At 44.6% G+C, this 11,260-nt stretch overlaps 1 protein-coding gene across 1 annotated transcript in view; it reads left to right on the top strand.

The window, feature by feature from the left end:
• T265_11079 (hypothetical protein) overlaps nucleotides 1–5,372 on the top strand; it is a gene marked incomplete at both ends in the record, with an annotated part of 37,366 nt that extends 31,994 nt beyond the window's left edge. Inside the window, one exon of the mRNA XM_009177633.1 lies at nucleotides 5,285–5,372. Within this exon, the coding sequence (XP_009175897.1) occupies nucleotides 5,285–5,372 (88 nt within the window). The remainder of the gene's footprint in view (nucleotides 1–5,284) is intronic.
• Between the last annotated feature and the right edge of the window lie 5,888 nt (nucleotides 5,373–11,260).

The raw sequence follows: 11,260 nt of genomic DNA, 5'->3' as shown, positions 1-11,260 counted from the left end.
GGCACGAGAGGCTGCGTTGGTTAGGCAAAGTATTGCGCATGCTGAACCGACGTTTGCCGGGGCGAGCGCTGCCAAATTCAGATTAGCAGAAGTAGAGAGGTGACCAACACTTGGCCTAGTAAAGGGGCCGGAAATAGATTATGAAACGCTCAAATGCTGTCGGTGTCGGTGACCGAGTGAGCCCCACTTCGTCTGAATGGAGAAGCTACAACGTAAGGTTGTTCGTCCAGCTGTAACACCCTTCCGGTACCTAACTGCCCTGTAACCCGAAGGTTGCACAAAAGATGGTCTACTGCCAGGTTGTCCAAGCTTAGACAGGGGAAGTCGGAAGGCAGAGGTCGGGTTCGAACCACATAACTTCCGGTCAATAAATTCGCGCTCTAACCACTTGGGCCTTCTCGCTCTTAATCTCCGTCAATGTTGTTATGAATTCCTATCCAGATCATGTTAATGAGTCTGTGGAGGTGAAACCACATCGGAATGATTGTAGTAGGCCAGCAATAAGTTCATTTCCAGTCCATTTTTATTGTTATCCCCACAACAAGGCCTTCAAATAAATCATGGTTGTATGTCAGCGAAGCATCAGTGTTGAGCACTGATGTCATGCTGCCGATTATGAAGCCCTATAATGGAAAGAAAAATGGGACAGTATGATGCACGTAGGATTAGCTCACTACAAACATTCGAGGTGCCCAAACCTCCAAAACTCATTCGGACAGAAACTCTCAGCACGAAAGCAACTGGCAGAGGTTAGCGGTCGTAATTTACAGCGTCTACAGCCAAGCAGCGAGAAAGTTAAGTAGTCCCATCTTGGGAAGCGAAAGGCCCAAACACCACCACACTTCCTCGTTCAGTTGTAACACCCTTTTGGTGCCTAACTGCCATACAGCCCGAAGGAAGCACGAGGGGTGAGAAACTGCCAGGTTGCCCGATCCTCGACAAGGGAAGTCGGGAGGCAAAGGTTGGGTTTGAACCACGAAACTTCCGGTCAGTAAATTCGCGGCGCTAACTAACCGCCGTCTCGCCCCACCACTCTTCTTGGTATACTTGGCACACAACCCAATCCCTTCAACTTGTAGTACTAGACCCACTTCTCGAGTGAAATACCTTCTGCTTCCTAGAGGGTCCGTCTCCTGATCACATCATTCCGAATTGGCTTATTCAAAGCGATTCAACCTATGGTTCTAAGATATCGGTTTTCAAAGACCTGAATATATCTCACATCCTCCACCCAAAATGGCGGGATTTTTACAATTTCCGACCGAAAGCTATCACCCTTTCCCGTTTGTCATCTTTTTGTGCTAGGGTTTTCACCAATCAGTTGTTGGGATATTGCCGGATTAGAATCGTCCCAAACTTTGGCCAAGCTTTTGGAATTGTTTTCCGGCCGTGGCGTCGCTTAACGGCGATTGGAAAAGCCGAATCTGGGTTGAATCTTACCGAACCTTAACCTCAAAGCATCCTATCCATGGTGCACTGTTTTATATCCGTACTTCGCCAAATTGCACATCAACATCTTACTGATCCCTGCTTCCCCCATCTGATAATGCATGCGGCTCTGAAAGAAGCATGCGAGTCCCTATTTCAGCCATCCACCTTAAACGAATTAGAACAATCTCAGATGTTCCATACTTCACTCATCGTGTATCGAATAATCCGGATGCAATGGCTCGTGGTATCAATGGTATGGGAATTTCTCTCAGCCCAAAGGCTAGAAGCACTTTGCTGGAGTGTATGGTAGTAAAAGGCGTCTTTGCGCTATTCAGTTTTCTGTCTCGAATAAGATCAATGCAGTTCGATGCGTTGTACGGTGTTTATTCGTCGCATCATTATACACCCCGACAGAGAAGTTCTAGGACTGGAAAGGACGGGTTTTATTAGGATCGGTCACGATTCCTTTGGTCAGCATCAAAAGGGATATAGTGATCCTGGCGGGTGATCTTATTACCAAATTTGGATGGCTAAGCCTGGAAGAAGCACATTTAAGTGGTAGACTTGAAGTCGGTGGCCAGCATACGGACAATTGGGAGCGATTTCTTCAGTTGCGTTTAGCTTATCTTCTGTTTCTGACCAGTACAAAACTTTCAGATCAAAATCTCGCATCGGGTTACTTGGAGGCCATCAGCCGCAAAACGGTAAAGAACTCAAATGAACCATGTGGTTATCAATTACCGACGGAGAGCCATAATTAAGGATTGTCGTTACTTCTGGGGCACTTCACTTGTCTCTCATCATGCCATCTCGCGGCCCCAGTTAGCACTTTGCCTTCCGTCGGCATTACGCGTGCCAAACCAGCAGTTTCTTCCATCAGCTTCAATGTGTTTCAGTGACTCAAGCGTACAAAAAGCTGTTGGAAGCGCACATTCATGCGAACGACAGAGAAATGAAGTTGGAGTGACTTAATGCAGTCATGCTCTCAGTTTTGAGAACTGTTCATTCAAGATCGACTAAATTAATACCGAACATCCTCGGGATCATAAGATTTTGTTGCTCCCAAAAAGGCCATACCAAAAACAAGAGATTCTGAGGGTGCAAGCTGATATCTCAAACACCGGTGCCTGAAGAATTACAGAGAACGCTATTGATTACGAAGCTCCGGGAAATGAACCAGGATTTCACTGCAGCAAACGGTCGTGGAATATTCAATCTGATTCTGGTCAAAAGAAACAACGTGCGAGTGAAACAAGGTGGAAAGGCTATTCAGTCTCAATCATGGTGTTGCACGATGGGCTGAGCCCTTCAAAGTACAGATCAGCTGGCCCATGGACCTGAGTGGAACATCAGTGGAACACCAGGCCATTAACAACGGAAATCCAGCATGAGATTTTAGTTGACTAGCGCGACAAGGCACCTGGGGCCAATGGCCCACAGCTCGAACTCTTCAAGGGCGATGAGGTCTTGGTGAACGGTTTGATACCCATAATGCGGATTTGGAAAGAAAACAGAATACCAGGAAGATGGAGCCCCCTGATAGTCATCCGTTTAAAAAAAAAGGGCGAAAGAAGGTTAAGCAAAACATATCGCGACATCAACCTGTTACCCATCACATCTAAAGTGGACTCTGACATTATTTACATTATTTCGCCGACACATTTGCTGCCGAAGTGACGTGAGTTTGTCCGTCAGATGAAGAATTTACACTACTGCAGTGCGATCTATACTGCTTTATGAATCATGTGCGTGGCCCCTGCGCCCAAGGGACATACAGAATCTCTCAGTGTTTGACAATTGGTGTCTCCGAAGCATTGGTCGGGTCTGGTGGGAACATCCGACTGGTAACGCTGCAAAATTAATCTGATATGTAATGCTTAATCTTTATCATCATTATCACCAGCTGTAAGAACCGCGTACTTGTTGTGCAGTGATTATTGCCACCACAGTTTTTTCGCTGGTGATTTGCGGAGGTGGGGTAAGTGGCTGTGCACTGAAGGCAAAGACTGATATAATTGGTGCGTTAATTTGGGTTGTCAGTAGAATTTTAAGTAGAAGGATTGAGAGGGGATTTGTGCATTGAAGGTGGTCACTTGGACCTTAGGGTTTGAGCCTTTGTAGTGGCACTTTACACATTGCAGGTTTAAAGCGAATGTTAAACTATGAAGCAGAATTATTAAGTGTATTTAATATTGGTTGTATTACCACGGGGTCAAATCAAAGAAGAGTTATGTCGTCTGCTTACTCCATATCCGTGAGTGGCCGCTCCAGAATCACTTCACTTCCACAGACATTGAAGACTAGTAGTGAGTCTTCCATGATCGTATCGATAACGAAGTCGAAGAGGAAAGGTGGAGGAGGACAGCCCTGCCTGTCAACACTCGATGTAGTGAACTCAGGCAAGAGGTTCCCGTAGACTTTAACATATCCGCGTGAGTTGGCGCACAATGTCTTAAAGCGGGTCAATAATCTGTAGGAGACATTTTCGCTCCACAGAAACTATTATAGTGACTACCGATCCTCAGAGTCAGGGGCAGCTTTCAGGTAAAGGAATATAACCAATGTTTGTTGCTGGAGCAGTGTCGCCGTCCCAGAATCAGTCGGAGGGTGAATATTTGATGGATACATTTCCTTAAAAGACAGAACCCATATTGGTCTTCACGAATCCGTCTCTTCCATAGAAGAATTAGGACAGCACCCTTGATACCACAGCTGCCAGGCCGATGTCAGTGTCCACACACCCTTTTCGAAGATGAAAATAACCGTAGATATACCCTGTTATCTCTTCGTTCCATACCGCACACGGAGTTTAATTAGATGGGCCACCAGGAATCCTCCGCGGGCCAAGCAGAGACGTTCGTTCCTGGTGCCTCCTGAGTTCTCAGTACCGATATTTCGCACTTTATTTATTGTTTCGATTGGCGAATAAGGTACAACTTCGACCGCTCGCATTATGTACATGGACTGCGTCGAAGGGGGCCAGCCAAACAATTGCTGGAAATGCTCGGCCCATCTTTCAAGCCAATGTTTTTACGAGTGAGTTAATGAACCGCATTTTCCGCTCACCTTTTCACCTACCACCGCCTTCTTGGGACCTGTCGATTGTATCAGTTGACATGGTGCACAGCAGCTTCCGATAGCAGACGCATTATCTATCTACCGAGTACCCGTTATCCAAAAGAGCTTTTGTTCTTCTCTTAGGCCCTTCAGTATCTGCCGTCGCAGGCGTCACATGCAGGTATGGAATTCCTGACATAGATCACAGATATTGTAAAGACTGACTCCAAGCGAACAAATCCACTTTCGTAAAGATTGCCTTGTATAATTGCATCTTGTTTTTACATTTAAGCTTTTAACCGATATCCCATTGGACTGGTAGCATTTTCATTAGTCTGGTTCAGTCGAATTCTATATCACAGAACGTTCCACTTGGTTGCAGTTTAAATTAGTCTTTTGCATTCCTGTGAACTGTCAAATCTGACCGGTGCATCACACAGGCGACAAGTAGTTGGAACAGTAGAGTTAGCGCTTTATTCGTTCTCATACTCAAGTTATCAGTCCTCAGACATCAGCTGCATCTCAAAGTGGCGATTCTGTGTCCCTTGTGGGTTCCATCGCAGCAACTGTTACAAAATTTCCTACATTTGGTTGACGGTACAGCCGGTAGGGAAATATTTTCTGCTAGGATTGTCAGGTCCCAACAAACAATTCCAACTTTTGTAATATTTCACGGTAATTTCATTTCCTACCTGATGTTGTCACATGAACTGCAAAACTCTTCCGTAGGTTTCTCTGCAATAACGTCCGTCTTCATCCGGTATCCTGTCTTTTTCCTTGAAGTTATCTCATTCAGACGTGACAGAATAATTTCCATGGAGCTCCGAAATTACCCGGCTAGTACACAGATACAAAACCGGCGAAAGGTTCCTGTAGAGGACTAGGACCTTATCAGCGTGTTCGGATAAATTAAGAAGCAAAGTAAACAATACAAAATCACAATGGGAAAGGAACGAGTAGTCAAATGGGGACTCACGAATGTGTAGATCCAATAGTCCACTACACTGATCCAAATGCAGTAACTGGCTGTGAGAGGAAATATTCCCTTGTCGGAATTTCCCACAGATGGTTCCGCGTGCGTGATATATTCCACGGTAGGAAAGTTATTCACGGCTAAAAAATGTCACAGGGATATATTGTGACGTTCAACAGTTGACACAAACAGAGATTTAGTCCCACTGGGTCAGCAGTCAACAAACAGTTCAAAGGAACGTAAATACACTCGTTCAGCAAGAAGTCAGCAGGTCGCACCGGAAAATTGTGTATTCGTAACATTAAAACAAACGCCATGATACAATGTGAACAACAGTCACAAAGTGTGGTTCAAGTTCAGGAAGAATGGTAAGTGTGACAACGGATTACAGACACTACAGTATTCTCCCCCTAGACCGTCAGGAATAATGAAAGGGAATGACGCTCGATAATGTGACAAAACTCAAGGGGCGTAGTCTGCGAAGCGAACAGGTGTCTTCCAGGTTCAACCAAAACGTGTTTGCTTCAGGATAGGTGACGGTTGATCGTCAATACGTCGTGATATATGTTCGTGGTTCCCTGGGATGACTGTACCGGAGGTTCGGGAACTTGTGGGTAAATTGACTACAGTAGGGGGATCTAAGTGCGATTCGTCATCGATGAATGCAACTTTGAGTCTGTCGATATTGACGGAGTCCGATTTTCCGTTCTTCTCCATCACGAAGTATTTGTCGTTGCGAGAAATGACTTTAAACCGACCATCATATGGATATTGCAACGGTCGTTTGACGCCGTCAGCACGCATAAATACATGTGTACAAAAAGATAAACCGTGGTCCAAATGTGTGCGTCGACCGGATTTCCGAGTGTTAGATGAGCGAAGAGCACGCATATGATCTTGCAGTCGACTGAAGTATGCCGATGGTGAGAGCTCTTCATTGGGTGTGGATACACATACCATGTCTCCGAAAAAACGTAGCATTTGTCCATAGACTAGATGAGCTGGAGTACAACTAAGCCGTTGACTGCATGATTGTGAGCTGTAGTTTTGAAATGATTGCATCCCAATAGGTGGTTTAGTTCACGAGACAAGGAACAGGTAAACTGACTCCCACGATCTGTAGTGATGCTCTCAGGGACACCTAAATTGGATACCCAAGAATCGACAAGGTTTCGGACGAACAATCGCGCATTGGTGTCGCTTGAGGCCAGCGCGTGGAGCGATCGACTGTTGTTAACACACGGGGGAGTAGTGTGGCGTTTTGTACCTTTGTTTTACTTCCATTATAACACTACGTATTTCATCAATTGCATACTCGTTTTTTGTTTAAATACGAAAAGCTACAAAAAAACGCGCGCTTGTACAATTTCACATAATACAAGCATGGTCATGTGCTTCGACTCTCTCTTATGATTTCGCTCGCGCTTGCAGCGGTCATTCGCGAGTCTCATGTACTAACTCTGGTACCAAAACGTTTCAGACATCTTCGGAATCTATTATATGTGGGAAATTTTCAGAAGACCTGTGGACCAACATGATTGGATTATTGTTTGTTCGCTGACCTGGGCCAACGACGAACTATTTTAAAGAGAACAATTGTTAGTGAGTCTGTTCCATCTGATCTCTTGCAACCGGAGTGCCCAGCGTGCGAGCCCAGCCTCCCGGATACGCTCCAACACCGCCTGGACCTTCCCGGAAAGATGATAATCACCCTGATTATGCAGCCAGAGTAATCCATCGTGACAATTTCTGTGCCTTTATCTAGCCTCAACAGTAAAACTTGGCTGCTTTGCTACTAACATTTAACGGCTTTGATATGCTCTTTTGTTAAAATTTGCTTTGGCCTTGGTCCATAGCCCAGATGTCGATAATATGATATGATTAAGATCGATCTCCGTTGTTTTTCACTCAGCTCAAAAGAAAATGGCAAAGATAGGTGTTCATTCAAGCCCAAAAGTTAGACCTTAAGCTCGAAATAGCTACTTTTAGACTAGAACATCCAAGGGTGGCAATCAGATGCAGCGCCTCCGTAAGTGTATTGTCGATCTTTAAAGTACCTCTCCAGATCAGTCAAAAAATCCGTGAATTGAACAGGCTGGCATGCCCAAGTTGTGGTTTGGTTTCACCGTAGAACCGAACGGATATATGTGTGTGATAAGTAGGTGCAGACCGATAATGCTTCAATAAGAAAACCAAACATTTCACTCTCCTTTAGCTTAACCTAATAGCAAAGCGTAAATTTGTGCCATTGGGGAAGTTTCTCGGAGTACGTGGACATGAGTTCCAGGGTTAATTTAATCTAGAAAAGTAGCACACATATTAGTCGTCAAGTTGGTTTTTCCTGTCAAAACGCGTATATGAAGGAAAAAGGGCACATTTGCTGGTCGACATCTTCAACATGCGTTCATGATAACAGATGTACTGATGGAGCCGACCAAACAGTGCTAAGCATCAAACGACGGACATAGTCGGTGTACGATTGTTCGTGAAAGAAACGCCGCCACTGGCTAGACAAAACAAGCAAGTAAATAATCATATGTGCCATTTAGTTATTCTATATACTTGCGCCGAATCCTCTTATGTTTGTCTCGGCAAAGCAGCCGGGTTCCGGGTTTTCCGTTTTCTTATCGCGTGGTTTTGCTGGTTTAGTGCTTGCGTAACCAACAAATGGCGGGCAAGTGTTCACAATTGTTAGTTCATTTGGACGGATTCAGTCTCTTCAAACAGCTGACGCATTTAGAGCTCATTGAGATGCTGAATTAGAAATTGACGCTGCAGAAACCGCTTGGCCGGACTATTGAGCCGTCCACTTCAATGACTGATAAAATATCGAAAGTGAAATCCAGTGCGATCCAATCACACGTATAACTTTGGATTCGCGCTTCAGGATGCATGAAGGTTTTTTTAGAGCGAGTCTGGAAAAGAGAGAATACTCCTGGAAAGCAAGACAATTATCAAAGGAAATCGGTCAACGTTTTACGGACTACATTTTGCCAAGAAGAAAAAGTGAGCTGAATTTGGATGAAACCTTTTGCGTTCCATCGTCAGTTTTCGGTGAACAAACTCACTCGTTCAATATGTCACCTTTTAGATGCCATATTTGTAGTTAATGACATTTTACCAATTGCTCTCCATTTAGAAGACACAAGAGGGTCTTTGTCAGGGCATGCAAAGGCAAGCACGTAAGGCGCATTTTGAGTTTTCAGTTTCGAGCTTTCCAAGGCGAGCGGTGTTCTAGCTGCCTCCCCAAGTCCACGCATCTACAAGAGAAAATATTTATCGTTACATATTAAGGCACCCCTGTTTGTCTCCATCTAAACATTGCATCGGACATCACCGTCATTTCAAAAGCCACAGAAAATTCTTAGCAGCTCTGCAATAAACAGAATTAAACGAGTTTTACACAGTGCACCCAGTAGTTCACTCAGGCACCCTGGTTAGTCTAGTTGTTCCATTACTTTTGACAATATCATTTCGAATGGTATTAGTCATGTTCCCGATCCTCCTAGCTTTGATTGGACTAGCAAGCAAAATTTGGACAGGCCACCCAGTTATTACAAAGCACAGACAAAAACTGAATAACCCGTTTTGAAAAAAACACTCTAGTGTGTTTGCAGACGGTCTTTGTCTACGCACTAAATTTACCGCTGTTCTAACGCTAAAGCCAGGATTCCGACTTGTTTTCCGACCAGAACGTCCGATTTTGTATGCAAAAATGGCTCTTGTGGAACCGTAATTGAGTAGACTTCAAGCAGCTATTATAATAGTGCTAGTCAATTACTCATAACGGACGGCATCTTTGTCCTCATTCAAAACGCAAACGGGTCCATCCGGCTTGTGCTACTTCCTCAACAGGGTTGTATGCCGTTCTGAGGGCCCATTTGTGCCTTCTACCAGTGCCTGAAGGCATGTACGCGAAATTAAACGAGGTAAATTCTTCACAAACTTTAGTTGGTGGATGATTATCTACAGGTTCCAGTCGCACCCGAGTCTAAGCAGCTGTTGAGAATTAATGCGGACGGTTTCAACACAACCATCTTCTTTTTGGAGGATAGACTGCTCTCACTATTTTTCCGCAGCTAGTTGACACAATGTTGACTGATAAACCAGGCGCCGCTGCTTACTTACAGGATGTCGTCGAAACCGGGCTAAATGACCAAGACACCTTTGATACACTGGATATAGTCTTAGCACGCCATGGTGAGTGTGGCTTCCGGGTCCACCCTGAGAAGTTCATCGTCATCATGTCACAAATGAGATACCTTGTTTATATTATAGCCGATTCAGTTCGACGGATCAAACTTAACAATGTAGCAGCAGTCAAAGCGAAAGCGCGACTGTCCGGCGTGCCAGTGGTTGTTTGGGAAAAGGGTGAAGGCTTTTTCGACGCGCTGTATCCCCAAAAAAACAAATCTATTGGAGAAAACAAATCAGAAAGAAATTAGCGGCAAGTGTCTCACTGGACGTATTTTTAGTCGTGAAGATTCCGTTCTTGTTGCAGACTTCTCATCAAATCACCGGAGTTGGTGGGTAACGAAGAGAGAACGCCACTTCTAAAGTAGAGGTTTGCGGAAGGGTGCAGATTGGGCATGCCATTCAAATACGACATTCCGCGTGACACAATATAGTCCAAGAAAGAAAGACTAATCTACCGTTACGCGTTCTCCTAGAAAGGTTTAAAATGCAAATGAAGACTAAGCCAACGGAAACAAACATTAGCGTTATCTCATTTCCATTACAAAGAAGAACTTGACGACGAAGGATATTAGTGGAATGGTTGCAGATAAATCTCACAATATATCATCAAAAGGAGGGGTTGTTAGGGCGCTTCCAGAGACGAAAAAAATTGGGTGCAGGGAAGGGCGCATTCCAAAGAGCACAATCGGTACCACACGTTCCAGATACGAGGTGAGTTGAAGGAGCTTAACAAACACGGATTAGCAGCACGCGATCAGAGAGGTAGTGAGAAGTTGTTCACAACAGAAATGATGTCAATGGCTGGACGTAACGAACAAGCAAACGACCGTACTTGGCCACTTAGTCATCCTGTATATTTGGTAAAAACCCCGTATGGTTGTTCCGTCATGTCCCGGGTCCCCCATTCTTCTTAGTATCGCGTAGTCTGGCCGGTTCAGTTTTGGCGTAACCAATAGAAAGACTGTCATCTCCACTACAACATCTTTCAACACTAATTCTGCACCGTTTTTTTAAACATTTTGGCTTAGGCCTTGGCCACTTAGTCATCCTGTATATTTGGTAAAAACCCCGTATGGTTGTTCCGTCATGTCCCGGGTCCCCCATTCTTCTTAGTATCGCGTAGTCTGGCCGGTTCAGTTTTGGCGTAACCAATAGAAAGACTGTCATCTCCACTACAACATCTTTCAACACTAATTCTGCACCGTTTTTTTAACACATTTTGGCTTCGGGCCCCGATAAATCGAAACGCTGTCCTTCTTCACACCGTCTACATTTTCCCCAGCCCGCTAGCTAGCAGTCTGTCCCTCAAAGAAACTTGAATAATATTGTGGAAATACCAATCTATATAGGTTTTGCTGATTAGTGACTTTAACCCTCCTAAAACCTACTGCAGTGAGCTCCAGCGAACTCGTCCGGGTAAGAATGTTCATACCTGTTAGCCATAAAGTTCAGCCGTGAGCTTTCATTCTGCCTATGACAGAATTTCTCGCAATTATGAGGTGATTCACTTGCCGCTATTATTGATCCAATTAGGTGGGTAATTGCCTCCCTGAATATGAGGTTATTTTGGTTATTTAAGCCGGGATACTGTTTTCGGATTAA

The sequence above is a fragment of the Opisthorchis viverrini genome (genome assembly GCF_000715545.1).
Source record: "Opisthorchis viverrini unplaced genomic scaffold opera_v5_442, whole genome shotgun sequence".
NCBI classification, from domain to species: domain Eukaryota; kingdom Metazoa; phylum Platyhelminthes; class Trematoda; order Opisthorchiida; family Opisthorchiidae; genus Opisthorchis; species Opisthorchis viverrini.
Note: the sequence above shows the minus strand (reverse complement) of the source record. Positions and strands in the feature narration are given on the sequence as shown.